Source organism: Amphiura filiformis, chromosome 8, assembly GCF_039555335.1.
Source record: "Amphiura filiformis chromosome 8, Afil_fr2py, whole genome shotgun sequence".
Taxonomy (NCBI): Eukaryota; Metazoa; Echinodermata; class Ophiuroidea; order Amphilepidida; family Amphiuridae; genus Amphiura; species Amphiura filiformis.
Genome location: NC_092635.1, coordinates 55420574 through 55442765, shown reverse-complemented (window position 1 = coordinate 55442765; position 22192 = coordinate 55420574). Strand labels below are relative to the sequence as shown.

Sequence of the window (22192 nt, the reverse complement as noted above, 5' to 3'; positions counted from 1 at the left end):
AATGGTGAAGTAGTCATCTGATGCTGATATAGTACTGATGAATATTATTATCTACTGCTGATATACAGTTCTGATGAATTAGCTATCTACTGCTGATTTAGACTTGATGAAGTAGCCATCTACTGCTGATATAGCACTGGATGAAGTAGCCATTTACTGCTGATATAGTACTGGATGAAGTAGCCATCTACTGCTGATATAGCACTGGATGAAGGAGCCATCTACTGCTGTTTTAGTACTGATGAAGTAGTCATCTACTGCTGATTTAGACTTGATGAAGTAGCCATCTACTACTGATATAGTACTGGATGAAGTAGCCATGTACTGCTGATATAGTACTGGATGAAGTAGTCATCTACTGTTGATATAGCACTGGATGAAGTAGCCATCTACTGGTGATATAGTACTGGATGAAGTAGCCATCTACTGCTGATATAGTACTGGATGAAGTAGCCATCTACTGCTGATATAGCACTGGATGAAGTAGCCATCTACTGCTGATATAGTACTGGATGAAGTAGCCATCTACTGCTGATTTAGACTTGATGAAGTAGCCATCTACTACTGATATAGTACTGGATGAAGTAGCCATATACTGCTGATATAGTACTGGATGAAGAAGTCATCTACTGTTGATATATTACTGGATGAAGTAGCCATCTACTGCTGATATAGCACTGGATGAAGTAGCGATCTACTGCTGATATAGTACTGGATGAAGTAGCAATCTACTGCTGATATAGTACTGGATGAAGTAGCCATCTACTGTTGATTTAGACTTGATGAAGTAGCCATCTACTGCTGATATAGCACTGGATGAAGTAGCCATCTACTGCTGATATAGTACTGGATGAAGTAGCCATCTACTGCTGATTTATAACTGGATGAAGTAGCCATCTGCTGATTTATAACTGGATGAAGTAGCCATCTACTGCTGATATAGTACTGGATGAAGTAGCCATCTACTGCTGATATATTACTGGATGAAGTAGCCATCTACTGCTGATATAGCACTGGATGAAGTGGCCATCTACTGCGGATATAGTACTGGATGAAGGAGCCATCTACTGCGGATATAGTACTGGATGAAGTAGCCATCTACTGCTGATTTAGACTTGATGAAGTAGCCATCTACTGCTGATATAGTACTGGATGAAGTAGCCATCTACTGCTGATATAGCACTGGATGAAGGAGCCATCTACTGCTGTTTTAGTACTGATGAAGTAGCCATCTACTGCTGATTTAGACTTGATGAAGTAGCCATCTACTACTGATATAGTACTGGATGAAGTAGCCATATACTGCTGATATAGTACTGGATGAAGTAGTCATCTACTGTTGATATAGCACTGGATGAAGTAGCCATCTACTGGTGATATAGTACTAGATGAAGTAGCCATCTACTGGTGATATAGTACTGGATGAAGTAGCCATCTACTGCTGATATAGTACTGGATGAAGTAGCCATCTACTGCTGATATAGCACTGGATGAAGTAGCCATTTACTGCTGATATATAGTAGTGATGAAGTAGCCATCTACTGCTGATATAGTACTGGATGAAGTAGCCATCTACTGCTGATTTAGACTTGATGAAGTAGCCATCTACTACTGATATAGTACTGGATGAAGTAGCCATATACTGCTGATATAGTACTGGATGAAGTAGTCATCTACTGTTGATATAGCACTGGATGAAGTAGCAATCTACTGCTGATATAGTACTGGATGAAGTAGCCATCTACTGCTAATTTAGACTTGATGAAGTAGCCATCTACTGCTGATATTGCACTGGATGAAGTAGCCATCTACTGCTGATTTAGTACTGGATGAAATAGCAATCTACTGCTGATATAGTACTGGATGAAGTAGCCATCTACTGCTGATTTAGACTTGATGAAGTAGCCATCTACTGCTGATATAGCACTGGATGAAGTAGCCATCTACTGCTGATATAGTACTGGATGAAGTAGCCATCTACTGCTGATTTAGACTTGATGACGTAGCCATCTACTGCTGATATAGTACTGGATGAAGTAGCCATCTACTGCTGATAAAGCACTGGATGAAGTAGCCATCTACTGCTGATATAGCACTGGATGAAGTAGCCATCTACTGCTGATATAGCACTGGATGAAGTAGCCATCTACTGCTGATATAGCACTGGATGAAGTAGCCATCTACTGCTGATATAGCACTGGATGAAGTAGCCATCTACTGCTGATATAGAACTGGATGAAGTAGCCATCTACTGCTGATTTAGTACTGATGAAGTAGCTATCTACTGCTGATATAGTACTGATAAATTAGCTACCTACTGGTGATATACGGGTGACCATCACATAATTAAAACCATTAAATTATGTTTATAATAGTACTGATGAAGAAGCCATCTACTGCTGATATAGTACTGGATGAAGTAGTCATCTACTGTTGATATAGTACTGGATGAAGTAGCCATCTACTGCTGATATAGTAATGGTGAAGTAGTCATCTGATGCTGATATAGTACTGGATGATGTAGCCATCTACTGCTGATATATAGTACTGATGAAGTAGCCATCTACTGCTGATATAGTACTGATGAAGTAGCCATCTACTGCTGATTTAGTACTGGATGAAGTATCCATCTACTGCTGATATAGTACTGGATGAAGTAGCCATCTACTGCTGATATAGTACTGGATGAAGTAGCCATCTACTGCTGATATAGTACTGGATGAAGTAGCCATCTACTGCTGATATAGTACTGGATGAAGTAGCCATCTACTGCTGATGATAGTACTGCCATCTACTGCTGATATAGTACTGGACTGAATGAAGTACTGAGCCATCTACTGCTGATATAGTACTGGATGAAGTAGTCATCTACTGCTGATATAGTACTGGATGATAGTAGCCATCTAATGCTGATATAGTACTGATGAAGTAGCCATCTACTGCTAATTTAGTACTGATGAAGTAGCCATCTACAGCTGATTTAGTACTGGATGAAGTAGCCATCTACTGCTGATTGAAGTAGCCATCTACTGCTGATTTAGTACTGGATGAAGTGAAGTATCCATCTACTGCTGATATAGTACTGGATGAAGTAGCCATCTACTGCTGATATAGTACTGGATGATGACTGAGTAGCCATCTACTGCTGATATAGTACTGGATGAAGTAGCCATCTACTGCTGATATAGTACTGGATGAAGTAGCCATCTACTGCTGATATAGTACTGGATGAAGTAGCCATCTACTGCTGATATAGTACTGGATGAAGTAGCCATCTACTGCTGATATAGTACTGGATGAAGGAGCCATCTACTGCTGATATAGGACTGGATGAAGTAGCCATCTACTGCTGATATAGCACTGGATGAAGTAGCCATCTACTGCTGATTTAGTACTATCTACTGGATGAAGTAGCCATCTACTGATGATATAGTAATGGATGAAGTAGCCATCTACTGATGATTTAGTACTGATGAATTATCTATCTACTGTTGATATAGTACTGATGAAGTAGGCATCTACTGCTGATTTAGTACTGATGAAAACTTCCATCATTCTTTTGTCTACGTGTAACACGGGTGATGTAATGCAGCTTAATATTCCCGCCAAGGCCATGAAGTAGCATCTACTGCTGATATAGAACTGGATGAAGTAGCCATCTACTGCTGATTTAGTACTGATGAAGTAGCCATCTACTGCTGATATAGTACTGATAAATTAGCTACCTACTGGTGATATACGGTGACCATCACATAATTAAAACCATTAAATTATGTTTATAATAGTACTGATGAAGTAGCCATCTACTGCTGATATAGTACTGGATGAAGTAGTCATCTACTGTTGATATAGTACTGGATGAAGTAGCCATCTACTGCTGATATAGTAATGGTGAAGTAGTCATCTACTGATGCTGATATAGTACTGATATAGACTGATGAAGTAGCCATCTACTGCTGATATATAGTACTGATGAAGTAGCCATCTACTGCTGATATAGTACTGATGAAGTAGCCATCTACTGCTGATTTAGTACTGGATGAAGTATCCATCTACTGCTGATATAGTACTGGATGAAGTAGCCATCTACTGCTGATATAGTACTGGATGAAGTAGCCATCTACTGCTGATATAGTACTGGATGAAGTAGCCATCTACTGCTGATATAGTACTGGATGAAGTAGCCATCATGAAGTAGCCATCTACTGCTGATATAGCACTGAATGAAGGAGCCATCTACTGCTGATATAGTACTGGATGAAGTAGTCATCTACTGCTGATATAGTACTGGATGAAGTAGCCATCTAATGCTGATATAGTACTGATGAAGTAGCCATCTACTGCTAATTTAGTACTGATGAAGTAGCCATCTACAGCTGATTTAGTACTGGATGAAGTAGCCATCTACTGCATATATAGTACTGATGAAGTAGCCATCTACTGCTGATTTTGTACTGGATGAAGTATCCATCTACTGCTGATATAGTACTGGATGAAGTAGCCATCTACTGCTGATATAGTACTGGATGAAGTAGCCATCTACTGCTGATATAGTACTGGAAGGAGCCATCTACTGCTGATATAGTACTGGATGAAGTAGCCATCTACTGCTGATATAGTACTGGATGAAGTAGCCATCTACTGCTGATATAGTACTGGATGAAGTAGCCATCTACTGCTGATATAGTACTGGATGAAGTAGCCATCTACTGCTGATATAGTACTGGATGAAGTAGCCATCTACTGCTGATATAGCACTGGATGAAGGAGCCCTCTACTGCTGTTTTAGTACTGATGAAGTAGCCATCTACTGCTGATATAATACTGGATGAAGTAGCCATCTACTGCTGGTTTAGTACTGGATGAAGTAGCCATCTACTGATGATATAGTAATGGATGAAGTAGCCATCTACTGATGATTTAGTACTGATGAATTATCTATCTACTGTTGATATAGTACTGATGAAGTAGGCATCTACTGCTGATTTAGTACTGATGAAAACTTCCATCATTCTTTTGTCTACGTGTAACACGGGTGATGTAATGCAGCTTAATATTCCCGCCAAGGCCACATCTACTGCTGATATAGAACTGGATGAAGTAGCCATCTACTGCTGATTTAGTACTGATGAAGTAGCTATCTACTGCTGATATAGTACTGATAAATTAGCGACCTACTGGTGATATACGGGTGACCATCACATAATTAAAACCATTAAATTATGTTTATAATAGTACTGATGAAGAAGCCATCTACTGCTGATATAGTACTGGATGAAGTAGTCATATACTGTTGATATAGTACTGGATGAAGTAGCCATCTACTGCTGATATAGTAATGGTGAAGTAGTCATCTGATGCTGATATAGTACTGGATGATGTAGCCATCTACTGCTGATATAGCACTGGATGAAGTAGCCATCTAATGCTGATATAGTACTGATGAAGTAGCCATCTACTGCTAATTTAGTACTGATGAAGTAGCCATCTACAGCTGATTTAGTACTGGATGAAGGAGCCATCTACTGCTGATATAGTACTGAAGAAGTAGCCATCTACTGCTGATATAGTACTGATGAAGTAGCCATCTACTGCTGATTTAGTACTGGATGAAGTATCCATCTACTGCTGATATAGTACTGGATGAAGTAGCCAGCTACTGCTGATATAGTACTGGATGAAGTAGCCATCTACTGCTGATATAGTACTGGATGAAGTAGCCATCTACTGCTGATATAGTACTGGATGAAGTAGCCATCATGAAGTAGCCATCTACTGCTGATATAGCACTGAATGAAGGAGCCATCTACTGCTGATATAGTACTGGATGAAGTAGTCATCTACTGCTGATATAGTACTGGATGAAGTAGCCATCTACTGCTGATATAGTACTGATGAAGTAGCCATCTACTGCTAATTTAGTACTGATGAAGTAGCCATCTACAGCTGATTTAGTACTGGATGAAGTAGCCATCTACTGCTGATATAGTACTGATGAAGTAGCCATCTACTGCTGATTTAGTACTGGATGAAGTATCCATCTACTGCTGATATAGTACTGGATGAAGTAGCCATCTACTGCTGATATAGTACTGGATGAAGTAGCCATCTACTGCTGATATAGTACTGGATGAAGTAGCCATCTACTGCTGATATAGTACTGGATGAAGTAGCCATCTACTGCTGATATAGCACTGGATGAAGGAGCCATCTACTGCTGTTTTAGTACTGATGAAGGAGCCATCTACTGCTGTTTTAGTACTGATGAAGTAGCCATCTACTGCTGATATAATACTGGATGAAGTAGCCATCTACTGCTGGTTTAGTACTGGATGAAGTAGCCATCTACTGATGAAATAGTAATGGATGAAGTAGCCATCTACTTCTGATTTAGTACTGATAAATTATCTATCTACTGTTGATATAGTACTGATGAACTAGGCATCTACTGCTGATTTAGTACTGATGAAAACTTCCATCATTCTTTTGTCTACGTGTAACACGGGTGATGGAATGCAGCTTAATATTCCCACCAAGGCCACATCTACTGCTGATATAGAACTGGATGAAGTAGCCATCTACTGCTGATTTAGTACTGATGAAGTAGCTATCTACTGCTGATATAGTACTGATAAATTAGCTACCTACTGGTGATATACGGGTGACCATCACATAATTAAAACCATTAAATTATGTTTATAATAGTACTGATGAAGAAGCCATCTACTGCTGATATAGTACTGGATGAAGTAGTCATCTACTGTTGATATAGTACTGGATGAAGTAGCCATCTACTGCTGATATAGTAATGGTGAAGTAGTCATCTGATGCTGATATAGTACTGGATGATGTAGCCATCTACTGCTGATATAGCACTGGATGAAGTAGCCATCTACTGCTGATATATAGTACTGATGAAGTAGCCATCTACTGCTGATATAGTACTGATGAAGTAGCCATCTACTGCTGATTTAGTACTGGATGAAGTATCCATCTACTGCTGATATAGTACTGGATGAAGTAGCCATCTACTGCTGATATAGTACTGGATGAAGTAGCCATCTACTGCTGATATAGTACTGGATGAAGTAGCCATCTACTGCTGATATAGTACTGGATGAAGTAGCCATCATGAAGTAGCCATCTACTGCTGATATAGCACTGAATGAAGGAGCCATCTACTGCTGATATAGTACTGGATGAAGTAGCCATCTACTGCTGATATAGTACTGGATGAAGTAGTCATCTACTGCTGATATAGTACTGGATGAAGTAGCCATCTAATGCTGATATAGTACTGATGAAGTAGCCATCTACTGCTAATTTAGTACTGATGAAGTAGCCATCTACAGCTGATTTAGTACTGGATGAAGTAGCCATCTACTGCTGATATAGTACTGATGAAGTAGCCATCTACTGCTGATTTAGTACTGGATGAAGTATCCATCTACTGCTGATATAGTACTAAATGAAGTAGCCATCTACTGCTGATATAGTACTGGATGAAGTAGCCATCTACTGCTGATATAGTACTGGATGAAGTAGCCATCTAATGCTGATATAGTACTGATGAAGTAGCCATCTACTGCTAATTTAGTACTGATGAAGTAGCCATCTACAGCTGATTTAGTACTGGATGAAGTAGCCATCTACTGATGATATAGTAATGGATGAAGTAGCCATCTACTTCTGATTTAGTACTGATGAATTATCTATCTACTGTTGATATAGTACTGATGAAGTAGGCATCTACTGCTGATTTAGTACTGATGAAAACTTCCATCATTCTTTTGTTTACGTGTAACACAGGTGATGGAATGCAGCTTAATATTCCCGCCAAGGCCACATCATTTCACATTTTAGGTGGAATAAACCTAAGGGGGGACCCAGTAATGGCTACCATTGAGATATAGGAATGTGTGAAAATGGATTCGTCTATAATGCAGCTTTGGCTCAAGTCGGATATAAAATTGGATTGATTGAGCACATATTTATTGGTCGAGCTATGAGTTTTAAAATATTGGACGGGACAAAAGTTGAGTCCAATATTGTAAAAACTCATAGCGAGACCAATAAATATTGGGTGTAAAGCATCCAATTTTTCATTATTATGTATTGGATCCAATATTTTCACACACTTGGATTCATCAAAACATAATAATGGTTACAATAGGACTGTTCATGAGAGACCAAAAAGCCTTATATATTGTTGACGGACATACTGACACACAAACTGACTGACACATGACGTCATAAGGTCTTTTCCTTCAGGCAACCTAAAAAATGACAAAAGAAAGCATACAACGCACAATTTGTGTAACATTTCATATTTTTTTGCATCAGATGATTACAATATTTTCATACATATAGTAAATCAAACTGTGATATATTTATGACATAAAGCCTAATTATATCCCCTTCATCAGGCAAAAACCTCAGGTTAGTTTTGAGATTGATTATACACATGGATCTTTTTCCTCGGACATCATCCATCGATCAATATTCAGACACTTTCAGAGTGTCAGATTTATTGGGAAATTCTATTTAAAATTCACACTACCCTGTGGAAGGTGTTGGAAATATCTTCCACAGGGGAGTATGAATTTCAAATGGAATGAACACATTTAAACAGCTCCATTTGAATTTCATACACCCTCAGAGAAGGATTCAACCTAACTCTAACACTGAGGTAGGGGTTGAGTTTAAAATGAAGAGCTGCTGTGGACATTCCATTTGAAATTCATAATCTCTCTGTGAAAGATATTTCCAAAATCTTCCACAGGGGTAGTCCATTAACTGTGACACATATTGTCATGAATATGTATTAAATGCTGCCTTGCAGCTTACACCCAATACATACATCATCACAAGCATTGTATAGTTTTAGATAGTCCAAGATTTACCGATCAGTGACATCGCTGGAAAATGATCTACAGGATTGAAACCGACAATGAGAAATATCTTGGCACTACTTTCTTTATGAATAGTAGCGCTAGTTACAAGTTTGTTCGCCTTTGTTAGGCAAAAAAATATAACGCTGTGTATTGATTTAGAATGGCGTACATGCAGTTTGGTGTAGCACATGCGCTAGTTGTGAGATTGCGTAATGCATGACTAGCGCACGCGTGCAGTAGTAAAAACCGAATTATTTTCACCTATATTATAAGCCGAACAAACCTTACTTTCGGTCTGTTCCAGCACCAGTGACACCTTTAATTCCCCTGGACCTACAGATGTAATTTAATAGGTATTAGGATTTAATATGCATGAGTTGTCACTGGAGATAAAACAGATCATAGATGATATGTAAAGCTCCAATTAATTATTATGTAAAAAGCTAATGTCTGTACAACAATGGACCTGTTGTCTGCAACAACAATCCCCCCAATCCTGAATATGCCACCATCTGTTAGAGTAAGCCAAGTTACCTTTAGAAAGTATTAAACAATGTGCAATTTAAAAAAAGTGTGTTTCAGCTAATACATGTATTTGGGCCATAATATTTCAACCAGCAGGAAGAGTGTGACGTAAAACCCAAAATTATGAAAATATCCACTTTTTGTTGTCGATTTTGTCTCCCTTGAAATTTACTTTGCCCCCCTCCCATGCTCCCCTGAAAAAATTAGTTGCCGCCATGGCCCAAACCCCATCAGTCTACCAATTACTTGATATACATGGACACATGGAGCTATTAAGAATGGAGAGGCAATAGATTATGTAACGCATTGTACACTTGTGCCGATTTGAAATCTGACAAGCTATTCATCGAAAGGTACCTTTTGTTTGGGACAAAGGGCTTCCACCATTAAATCGGTAAACTGACCCGACAGTGTATTAACGCTTTACCTAGCAGACTACTGTCAATAAGTGATCAAACGAAAGTCGCGTGGAAGCGCTTACTATAACGAAAAGTACCTTTTGTTGTCATATCACTCAAGGGTGTAATTGAGTAGCCGTAAGCTTAAAAGGCACACATTAGCCGCTGATGCAGTTCGTTGTCACCCCACTGACTGTAGGTGCTTCATTTAAATAAATTGAATGCGCTTGCTGAATGATTACACATTAAGGCTGCCATGTCTGCATGTCTATTACTGTATAATGGTAATAGCTACGTATACATGTAAATATAATAAGTATACCGGTATAGGCCTATATAAAAGTTGTTTCACAAATTGACATTTTATTTTATTTTAGGAAGGAAAATGTCATAAACAGTGGCGTACTGAAGGGGGGTAGCTCTTTTGTAAGAGGTCTTGGGAGGGGATGAGGGAGGAAGAGGTGGAGGAGGGGACATGAAAAATGAGAGGGGGCTGGAGGAAGAGAGAAAGAGGGACAAAAAGTATGAGGGGATGGAGAAGGGAAGGGAGATAAGAAAAGGGAGTGATACTTTAGCAAGGAAAGAATAAGTACAGAGAAAGAAAAAGAAAGGAATGACAAATAAATGTAGGCCTTATAATAATTATTATAGAAATTAAACACAGCCCCCCACATAGGCCTAACACTAACAGCACTATAGGCAGCCATTCAATGATGTCAATGCCTTTATGCGTTACGTATTTAAAACGCCCAGTCAGATGTATTTTACACCTGCCAAGCACAAGTCACCCAATTTCGAAAATTGGACGTTGAATGTACACTCTCATGAATATTGATTGGCAGCATTTTCCAATATGTCAGCGCTCAAATCGGACACAATAGAACAATAGACCATTCAGTGCGCTGCATGGACAAGTCAAAGACATCAGGTTTCTTCATTAACATAGTGAACCACTGAAATAACACAAATCCTGCCCATGTTACAAAATGGCCAAAATTCATGACATGCTGTCATTTTAAGACTTTCAAAATCAATTAATTTGTTCTCATAACCAAATAATCACCCAAAATGACAAAAAAACAAAACGGAAACACCACTTTAGGTTGTAGTAATATACTAATAATTGTAATAAACGGCACATGAAAGTAAAGGCCGCATAAGTGTTTCGATATTGTATTTATCTCCTTTCATGCAGTGACATCATTAACAATCAGTTGAGGAATAGGTTTTACCAAAGATATCTTACACTTCCCATAATGCATTTCTTCCATCTAATTTCCTGTACTGATTTGATATTTAGTGCAACATTGGTCAGTAGTGAAGAAATGTACCTCAATGAACGGAGCACATCCAGATCTTGAAAAATGACTATTGATAATTGACTCGAGTATAGACCCATGTTTAACCAGTCTATTCTCAAAATGAAAAATCGTGGGAGTGCCATTTGATGAAATGAGGTCATGTGTCATGTTGCAAAGGATTCTGGGTAGGTTAAGCTATCTTCTTTGAGGTTTTACAACCAGCCCATCACTCTGCACTGCTACTGAAAGTTTTGTGCCTCACACCTAATTGATGACTTGTTTTGTGAAAAGTATTTATGATGACCAAGATATCATTTCTAGACTGGCCACCATGTAAGTAAGTCCTGATATTGAATTATTCCAGTTGAAATCCATACATTACACCCCCCTATGGAAGACATGACCTTAATCTCCCATACAGGGGTGTAGAATTCAAATGGAGTCACCCATCAGGAAACCCCATTTGAAATTCACACTCCCTGTGTGGAAGATTAAGACCATGTTTAACTTAAGGTGTACAGATTTCAAAAGGAATAATCCATAAGCATCTACAGTAGATACAACAGTAATACTGCATGGAAAAAATAATTAGAAAGTGGCCTGCTTAAAAACATACCTGTGTAATCATTCTAGAAACACTTATAAATTAGGTGACAATTATGTTTAAAAAACAGAGGCAAGATACTGGTCTATTGATATGCTTGAGAGAACAGCATATGACCATTTCACTTTGCACTATCCTCATAATGCACTATATCCGATTCAGTGCAAGTTTCAAACACACTGGTACTGGTCATCAACAATGCATAATGTGCACGCATACTGGCCATATTCGCATGCAAAGAATAATCATGTCTACCAACCGCTTGGTATGACGTCATATCAACCCATCTATATCTGTATGGACATGTGTCATAATACACACTCTACAACTGATCACTGAATTGAAATCAATGCATGTTAGGAGATAAATAATGGGGTCCATAGACCCAATATACTGCAGGAAGCAAAATATGTCATTTGATATAAATAATTCAACACCAAAGGCCAGGGTCACATGAAATCGTCGAGTTCTCCGCCCATGTCGTAAGCGTCTAAATCTGCGTTCTTCCCACTTTTCCCGCTGCCAGCTAGCACTGCCTTTTTTGTCTTCTTCTTGCCTTTTAATGCCTGAAATTTGAATAACAAAGAGAAACAATATTTCATTAATTACAGAAAGCAGGGTTCAATTTACTACTTTTCATGCCTGTACATAATTTTTTGAGAAGTTTGCTCATCCTTGGCAAGAAGAAGTGTGTGTTTTGTTGAAGAACTTTTTCCACTGCAGACGACACATTTCAATTTTTTTTAACGCAAAATTTATAGAACTCAAAATTTTCATGACCTGTTAAAATCATCAGAAGGACATGCCTGTATTTTGAGCTGTTAATAATTGATATACTCCTTTGAAAATTAGAGACAAATGGATTTGTTGTAAAATAATAACAGTTTTGGCAAATAAGATTTGGTGTAAATGGGAAAGCGACCAGAGATCAACTTTGACGGAACTCAGTCCATTCATTCTTGTAAAATCCTGTTTGACATAACTGAATGTGCTTTGGTGAGATTCTGACAACCTTATAGTTTAGTACAAGCACAACAATGCTGAACGAATAGGAAAGATTTAGCAGTGGACTTACTACTTTCTGTGCTTTAACCTTTTCTGAAGCTATAGCTGTTAGACTTGTACCTAATCTTTTGACATGTTCCGCATCAACTGAAAGAATACAAAAGAATAGAAAGTGGTTAGTGAGTAAGTTCCCTTTACAACTGACTTACATTACACTGGTTTCTCAAACAAACTATAGTATTATGACAGAGTGGCAAGTTTTCCATTTTCTAAAATTTCCCTGACTTTCACCATTTTATGGAGTTTTGGCAACTTTCTAGAAACACTCAGCCAAGATGGAAACACACAAAATGGCGCCTTGGGATATGTTTCTGCATATCAGAGAGCCAAAAATAGTTCATTTCATTGGATTTTAAGAGTAATATGGACTTAACAGCAAGTAAATAAAGGCATTGAAATAAAATATTAGTAAAAGAAGGGGTTTGCTTGGGCCTTTTGTTGAATGCACATTCAAAGTAGCCAATAATATAGATGGAGACCTGTAATAAGCTTAATTTTGCAAAATTACGTTTTGCATGGTTTCCATTTTTTTCTGTAAAACAGAAAACTTGCCACTCTATATTATGGATTCCACACAACTTTAGTCCTATTTCTGGCATTCAAATTGCTTACAGACTTACAGTTAGCTCTAAATTGGGCTATTTCAGTTGAAATCCATACACCCCCTATGGAAGACATGACCTTAATCTCCCACACATGGGTCTCAATTTCAAATGGAGTTACCCATTCAGGTAATCCCATTTAATTTGAAATTCACACTCCCTGAGTGATAGATTCAGGTCACGTCTTCCATAGGGGGTGTCTGGACTTCAACTGAAATAGCGCAGCGATAACTAAGTTATGAATGAAGTAATGCAAAGAAACTTTTAAAAAGAGTAGGTAAATTATTTGCTGTTGAGGATGAGCGGCATCATTGGCACTAATTGGCTAGTAATATTAATAATTAAGCATTAATTTTTGGTAGTACTTTTATCATTCTGAATACTTACGATCTAAACTACACGCTTTAAACAATTCATCCAGAAAGTCTACATAGTAGTCGGACTGTTCAAATAGGAGGATTTTTTCTTTCAGAAGTATGCCAAATTCTTTGAATTCTTCTTCTGTTTTGGGATACATAGAATCTATTGAGACTCTACCACCGTCTGTAACACCTGCAAAAGAAACACCAAAATCAAACAACTTATTACATCTTCATCTGATTCTCCTTCAAAAGGCCAAAAATATAGATAAAAATTTGTCTCTTGTCCCATGGGAGTTTGAAAATCTAATGCGTCAAAGGTGTCAAATTCAAAATCCTGTTTCACCAATGATCAAACAATTGGTGTTCAAAATTGTGCCTTCCACAAAGCTCAAATTCAGCCACCTTAAATCTGCCATTGTAGGCATTTTAGGCATATAAACACCATAATGTTAATTCCTGGAATTACCACATTTCCTATCAAAAAAGTGTTTGACACCATCTCCCGGCACACCCAAATAATTAATAAGCATGTGCGGCTTATGCAGAACCAAAGGTTCCCTAGTCCGAAGGCTCCTTAGTACGAAGGTTCGCTAGTCCGAACACTTAATTTACCATTCGCTAGTCCAAATTCTGAAAAAGGTTTGCTAGTCCGAATATCGGGTTCTCTATAGTCCGAAAAATAAATAAGGTTCTTTAGTCCGAATATAGAATAAGGACTCTGGACTAGAGAATCTTCAGATTAGTGAACTTAATTTGGTTTTCGGACTAGCAGCTCTTCGGACAAGAGAACTAGTGACCCTTCAGACTAGAGAGAAGTCATGTAGGTTGTCACTTGGCAACAAACTTACAACATTTTTATGTAGGAGATGTCTCCACAACTGCGCAATCTGAATCATAATTTAGGGAGCACCACCTATTCACCATGCGGCATGACGTATTTGAAGACCATGATACAATATGGGCTACTTACCAAATGCTTCTTTAGCTAATTGTAAATCGGATTCTTCCTGTAGCTTCTGCCGCCTTATTCTCTCTTCTATTTCCGCTTCTGGTGATAATGCTTTTAACCTCTCCTGAAAACACACATAGATACACATTGCTTTGTTATTATTTCATACACTCTTAGATAGCGAGAACCAATCAGAGCAAACATTAGAAAATTGCAAACCATGCACTGATTGTGTATAATGCACCGGCGCGCACTCTGTGTATTACGCAGTGCTTTTGGACGCTTTCATTTTTCTTGCGTGTTGATGCATTTATATTTGCATGTATTTTCCCAATATTTTTAGTGACAATTTTGTAATAAAATGCAAACCATGCATTGATTGTGTATAAACCATGCACTGATGGCGTGCACTCTGCGTATTAAGCACAGTGCTTTCGGACGCATTCACTTTTCTTGCGGGTTGATGCATTTATATTTGCATGCATTTTCCAACATTTTAAGTGACAATTTTGTAATAAAAATAGCAATAATCATTTTTTTATCTTATGTATAGTACAGGAGAGTGCATTAGACACATCAACATCTTAGTACAAGTGCATTATTTTGTACAATTTCACTCCCAACAAGTGATACGCATTTATTAACCTATAATTATAATTACAAAGAAACCTTGCATTCTTTGGGTTTTTTTGTATCCTGTTGCTGGAATTGCTTGTTTTCACCACATCAAATAATATTCCACTCCGTGTTTTAAATCATGATTTAAATCATGATTTAAATCAAGCAACCCTGATATTTGCTAAGATATGTATTAAATTGAGGTTACTATCTTGGGAATGCAACATTTTTCTATATATCAGTGTTTTGGATTGCAAGAGCCTACCAAATCATGCCCCAAAATAAAAATACCTCCTTGAAAATGCCCTGCTTGTATGCTTTAGCTTACCTCCTCTGCTTTTCTCTTCTCCTCCATCTCTTGTCTTCTTTTTTCTTCCTTTTCTTTTATAATATCCTCCAGCTTTTTCTTCTTTTTCCTTTGAACAGCTTTTACTGAATACAAAGAAATCAATTTAAGAAATGAAATACAAAGCAGAATGTTTAACAAAAAAAATTGTTTTGATGGTCTTTGTAATAGTATATTCTATGATTCTAGTACATCCTTGTATAAGCTTGGTTTAAGTGGTGTCAAGGTGTAGTACAATGGGCTCTTCCAGTTAACATCCATACGCCCCTAAAAGAAGACATAACCTTCCCACACAGGGGGTGTAGATTTCAAATGGAGTCACCCATTCAGGTAACCCCATTTGAAATTCACAGTCCCTGTGTGGAAGATGAAGGTCATCATGTCTTCTATTCCGGGGTTGTATTGATTTCAACTGGAATAGCACAAATTTTGTGTAGACAGGCCAACATATCAATTGCACAGTAGTTATGCTTCTTTCAACAACAGGAAATTAATCATGTAGAATAAAAGGGCATTTCGTGATCCACCGCATCATCCCCCACTTTTCTCAAAAAAAGTTGAGATTTTTATATCACTGGAAACCTCTGGCTACATAATGTTTATGTACAAAAAATGTCTTGCAGATTAATTAGTTTAGCAAAGATATCGTGAAATTTGAAAACGAAATTACAACACATTGTCTATAGAGCAGTGTACATGGTCGCATGTCATAAGTTGGGTATGCTAAAAGGGTGGAGGGATTACACTTTTCTGAAAATTACGATACAAATTTGATTGGCTTTCCGTAACCCCATATCCTACAGCAGTGGTTGATACCCCATTTTAAGCCTAATATTATACTCTTTCAGTCTACTGAAGCATATAATTATAAATTATTCAGTAAAAAAATCACATCAGTTGAAATAAAAAATGCCAGGGGTGGAGGAGCAGGCGGATGTGGAGCAGGCGGATGCGGGAGTGTGCAATAGGGCATATGTGAAAATTCACATGTCAGCATGTCAAAACTACTGGTTATTTTTTCAAATCTAGGGAGGGTATGATGTATTGACAGCTTTGAATGTTCAATTTGTACAACTACAACAATTACTGACTACTTAAGGTGGCACTACACCCTCTGATAAATTTTGTGACAAATTTTGCATTTTTCTCAAAAAGTAACTACACACTGGTAACAAATGTTATATGTATATTATAGGGGCAAGGAATCCAATTACTTCACTGAAATTTCAGTGATTCAAGACAAGGGATTCATTATATATGTTAAGAAGTGAGGTACATTCTAGCGGTACCTCTTTTCTTATCATAAATAACATACCGCTTGGATTGAGTCACTGAAATTCCAGTGTAGTAACTGGATTCCTTACCCCTATAATATACATGAATTTTTGTTACCAGCGTGATATTATTTTTTGAGAAAAATGCAAAAATAGTCACAAATTTGTCAAGGTGTGTAGTACCACCTTAAAGGGTTATATGTTCCAGTTTTTCATTTTTAATAAAATCCTAGTTGAATTTCAGTGTTTTTAGCAATATGCTAATGTTCAATTCTCTTCTTGATATTCATTTCCTCAATAATAGAATAACCATCTTGCTAATTACTCATAAAAGGTCATTGACCTTTACAATGTAATTAACATACATACAATTATTTTAAATAGTTCATTTGAAGCATTAATGTTTTGAGAACATATCCTCCAAATCTGATGACATTCTTGCATAAAATAAAAATTTAACAGTTATTTTTGTAATTAAGGTCCGATTTGAGAAAAACGCATTTGAAAATTGAGATTTACATAGACGCCTGTGTATTGATTAATTAGTAATTAAGCATTATCTCAAAAATTAAGCATGTGTTAAGGTTGAAAATGGTGTTAATTATTAGAGATTGTCAATATATACAACATATCAAAGAATACATTTTTTGTCATTTTTTACCATGTAATGGAAATTGTACCCAACTTATGACATGCGACCACATGTAATACACATAATCATGCATAACTCGCAAACACAAAATCGGAATCAACTGAAATTTTGGGAATAAGCTTTTTTGGTGGACTGGATATCTACTGAAAAATGTCATAAAATGAGGATGGTAGGATCACGGAATACTCCTTTAACAGTTAGGGCTTACTGAACAGAACTGCATATCATCAACATGAACACTTCAAACACATTGCACACCCTCCAGCATATGAACAACCAGCAAATGCTGGAATTGTAATGGTCATACCACTATCTTTTAGTGCCCCAGGGGTTACATGAATGGGTGAATCCATTTCAAATCTACAACCCCGTGTGGAAGATTTTAAATCTTATTAAAATAAGGCCATGTTTTACATCTAGGGTGTGTATGGATTTAAATAGGAATAGCCCAATTACCTTTATTTTCATCTCCCGTTCCATTATTTTCTTCGTCATCATCATCATCCCATGCCCCCTGAATAGCATAAATGTTAAGAAAAAACAAGGTTGAATTATTTGCACCTTAGCTGCGTCAGTGGGCATTATATAGGTATGCTAGGTGAATTCAAATTTGCCATCAAACTGCATCATTTTATATATCAAATCAAAGCCCTTGAGTAAACAAAGCCAAAACTGAAAACCATTTTTTCATAGCACTTTCCGTAGCAAAGTTACATCTTGTCAAAGATTGACTTCCATCAAAAAGTTTCAGCTAGCAAAATTCCCCCAAAACGGCATTTCGGGGGTGTTTCTAGACCTTAGTCTCATTATGATAGCAGCTTTTTTAATGGAACTGCTATCCAAATCCCTCTAAATTTCCATGTGCGAGTGACTTATCACCATAAAAAATCATATATTTGGGTCAAGTGAAGTATAGAAAACATATGTACGTTTCCTTCTTCGACCAGTTGTTTTAAATTTCTATGTAAATATGCATTGACATCGTCGGCGAATTTGGCTGACTAGCAAATGTGTAAGGTTTGCCTGGGTTACCTACATTATAGTACTGTTTAAAACTGTTAAAATTTGAGTCAAATCAAGCACTGAGAATGGAACTTTCCCTTTCATGGCATTTTGCCGTGGGGTGCCCACTGCCGTAATGCCCTCAAAATATGTCCTTTACTCAAGGCAGTCACTTGCCATGCCCTCTAATGAAGTTGCCGTCGGTGCCCCAGCCCTGCCCCTTCATTATAAAATCATCTATCTTTGTGTGTGTTTTCTTCACTTTTGAGAAATTGCCTTGGTGCCCTTCTCAAATGTTCAACAGTTGCCATGATCATGATGATGCCCTCTTGAAATATTTCAAACTGCCATGCTGCCATGCCTTTTCAGTGAAAATCCAAGGCAAATTTTATCAACTTGCCCTAAAAAAGTTGCCGTGCCCCTTCAGATCCTTAATTCGAGGGCTGGTGCAGAATTCGAATCGGGAATAAAAATATCCGATCTTTGCGATCAAAAACTTACTTGAGAACTCTAGCTTTGAATTTGCAAACGATAGAACACACACTCCATGCTAGAGTACGTTGCTATCATTTTTCTGCCGGACACCGGTGCAATTGTTTGCAAAGGAGGTTATTTTTTTGTTTATGTTGAAAAATAGATGAAAGTAATTTTGATGAGACAACTGTATCTTTTGAGCAAGATTTGCCTGTTTTGAACAGTCTAGAATTTTGCTGTTCAAAGTGTAATTTTAGCAACACTTTAGATGTGATTACCTGTCATGATCGGTTGTGATTACTTCTAAACTTCCATTACCCGGTACTTACAATGGTCTCTAGCCTAGAATGTGAAGCTATCGTTGAGCAAATTATTGGCTAGACTTATCTCAAGCAATCAAAAACAAAAGTACAACTTTAGCTGTAGGTACTATTGGCAATATTGCCAAACAATTTAGAATTAGAATAGAACATTTGATGTCAACTTGTCAAAATATTTAAAAAACATGCTCCCCAATTAGGTGGAAAGTAGGCAAAATAATTCCCATTCAAACCCGTGGGGAAACTGAAAGTGCATAATCCCGGCTAAGCTGATTATTGCTTCTTATGTAACCCTAGTCCTGCCAGCAAGATTTCAGTCTTTAAAACATAATGACATCTACGGACCTATATGATAAATGACGATACTGAGTTACTCCAAAACTCTAGCTTCAAATTTGCACACGTTACGCATTTGATGCTAGAGTGCATTGCTATCATTTTTCGGTCAGACAGCGGTGCAAGGTTTTGCACCGGAGGACGAGGTTATTGTTGAAATTTGGATGAAAGTTATTTCAATGAGTCATGTATCTCTTGCACAAGATTTGCTTATTTTGGACAAGCTAAAATTTAGCCGAAGTGTAATTTTAGCAACATTTTTTATGCGATCGCCTGTCGTGATTGTCTGTGTTTACTTCTGAACTTCCATTGCTTTACATGGTGTCATGCTTCAGCGAATCCGACTAGATTTTGAATGCAACAATGGTCTCTAGCCTAGAATATGTGAAGCTATGGGTGGGCAAATTCTTGGCTAGATTTCTCGAGCAAATACTGAGTTACAGTTACTGGAACTACATCCCTGGCTGACATGACACAAAAATAGTTCTTTTTGGTGTATAAACATGATAAACTAGATTTTGCGGTTCTCGGGTCGGGCGGTTCTCGTGATAGGCCTATTTCTACCCATCATTCGCTTCTTCCAAGCCCTGTCCTGCTACCACATTGGAGGACCCGAAATTAGTATTTGGACAAGGATATAGGCCGTTACTAAATTAATGAAATCAATCGGGAGAAACGTGAAAGCAAACACGGTTATAATAGGACTTACCCTAGCTGAATATTTTTATGTTAACCATTATGGAGGACCCCGGAAATAGTCATGTTCTGCTGAAATAGGCCTATATGCACGTGTTCCGTATAATATATGAAATGAAATAGGCCTATTAATGCACATGTTCCATAAATATATATGAAATATGTGTTGAAAATAGGCCTATTGTCCGATGAGATGCACCTGTTAGTCACACTGTAATGCTTTCCGATGCGCGCACTGTACTCCGCGCCGTTGATACTCGCGATAGCACACTGCGAAAGCACGCGATAGTGCACCTGCTGAACGCGAGAAGCGCCATGGACGGACGGACACGCCATGATTAGTATTATGATAGGTAAAGAACAGGCTACTGATGACTGTTATCAAACAAATTAAAACTATTCTATATTCATTTTAAGTTCAGATTTCTGGAAATTCCCCAGGAAATATACAATACGGGTGAATATGATTCATGAATATCTCCGGAAGAGAAGCTGGTATCATCATCATCATGGGTATGAAGAAGGTCAAACAACCACCAAAAATGTGTATTTTTACCCACAATATAATGTCATGCCAATAACTCAAATTTCTCCCAGAGGTGGATGCAAGGGCTTTTGCAACTATTGCTCTTCAAATACAGACTGACTGATATTTTATCTCGATGGACTGACTCACTTTGACGTCTTCCGGTTCATCTTCGCCTTCCCATCTGTCACTAACTTGCCCCGTTGCCGTTGGTGGTTGGAAGTTTGCTTCAGGGTCGAATTCGTCATCGTCTGAAATATTACAACAACATGACACACACACAATTGGTTATAAGGACATAAGGTACAATAACATATGACGATTATTTAATACGGATGCTAAAAAAGGCATATAAAACCGTGAAATTTGGCACATGTTAACTCACCCCAACTCGCCATCTTGATTGTTTCTGCAAAATTGTCCCGGGAAAATTGTACTTCCGGTTCAATAGATTAAGGGCGCTGCCCACTAAAAATGGTTTGAGCACTGTTTTGTGTAAATTCCAGACTGTGCGGCCTTTTTCGGGGGCGGGAGGCACTTGTCAGAGAGAGGGGTTGTCATGGTCCTATACAGCCCTATAGGCACTGAACAAGTGCTATTATAAGCACTAAAAATTGATGATAAGGGAGTGTTCCAATACTTTGGTGGGGGGGGGGGGGAACTGGACACTTGGAAATGTCCCGGGGGGAAATGTTTGGTATCAAAACTTTTTTGACCCCCCCCCTCTTTAGACATACAAAACTTTTCCAACTTTTTTTTGACACGTTTTCCAACTTACTCCATTTGTGCAGTAACAATCTCAGTAGCCTACATTACAATTACATGTTTGTTTATACATTCATTTACTTGATGGGCCTGTTTCCTAAAAACATGCAAGTTTAAGTTGTTTTGTATGAAGTTTAATTTCAATTTTAGCATTCTAAATTTTTGAAAATACATATGTTTCATTCTTAACCAATAATTAATTAAATATTATCGGTGGGATACAAACATATACCCTTTTCTATATAGAGACTGTACAATAAGCTACAATAGCCCCTACACATAAAGCCTATCGAGCTTCCAAAGCTTTAATGGGATATTAATTGAGCATGCGTATTATTGTATTTTCAACTATTTTGCCACGCCCCATGATCAGGGTAAAAAAGTGCTTTAATGGTATGTCTTTTGGCATTTTCTTGTTAAAAACTTTGTTGACCCCCCGTCTAAGGAGCCTTTTGACCCCCCTTTCTGGAGACCAAAAACTTG

General features: G+C 37.7%; 1 protein-coding gene across 2 annotated transcripts; it reads right to left on the bottom strand.

Moving 5' to 3' along the window:
- Positions 1-11726: 11726 nt before the first annotated feature.
- Positions 11727-21422, bottom strand: LOC140159241 (eukaryotic translation initiation factor 3 subunit J-like). 2 transcript variants are annotated; one of them, XM_072182650.1, is made up of 8 exons: positions 21330-21422; positions 21095-21195; positions 18047-18104; positions 15647-15750; positions 14722-14824; positions 13777-13941; positions 12798-12874; positions 11727-12288 (listed from the first exon to the last, which is right to left on the bottom strand). In XM_072182650.1, the coding sequence occupies exons 1-8, from the start codon at positions 21340-21342 to the stop codon at positions 12172-12174; spliced, it is 738 nt and encodes a 245-aa protein (XP_072038751.1). In that variant the 5' UTR covers positions 21343-21422; the 3' UTR covers positions 11727-12171. The 2 variants fall into 2 exon arrangements, with proteins under 2 accessions (XP_072038751.1, XP_072038752.1); XM_072182651.1 differs by lacking the exon at positions 13777-13941.
- Positions 21423-22192: the final 770 nt, after the last annotated feature.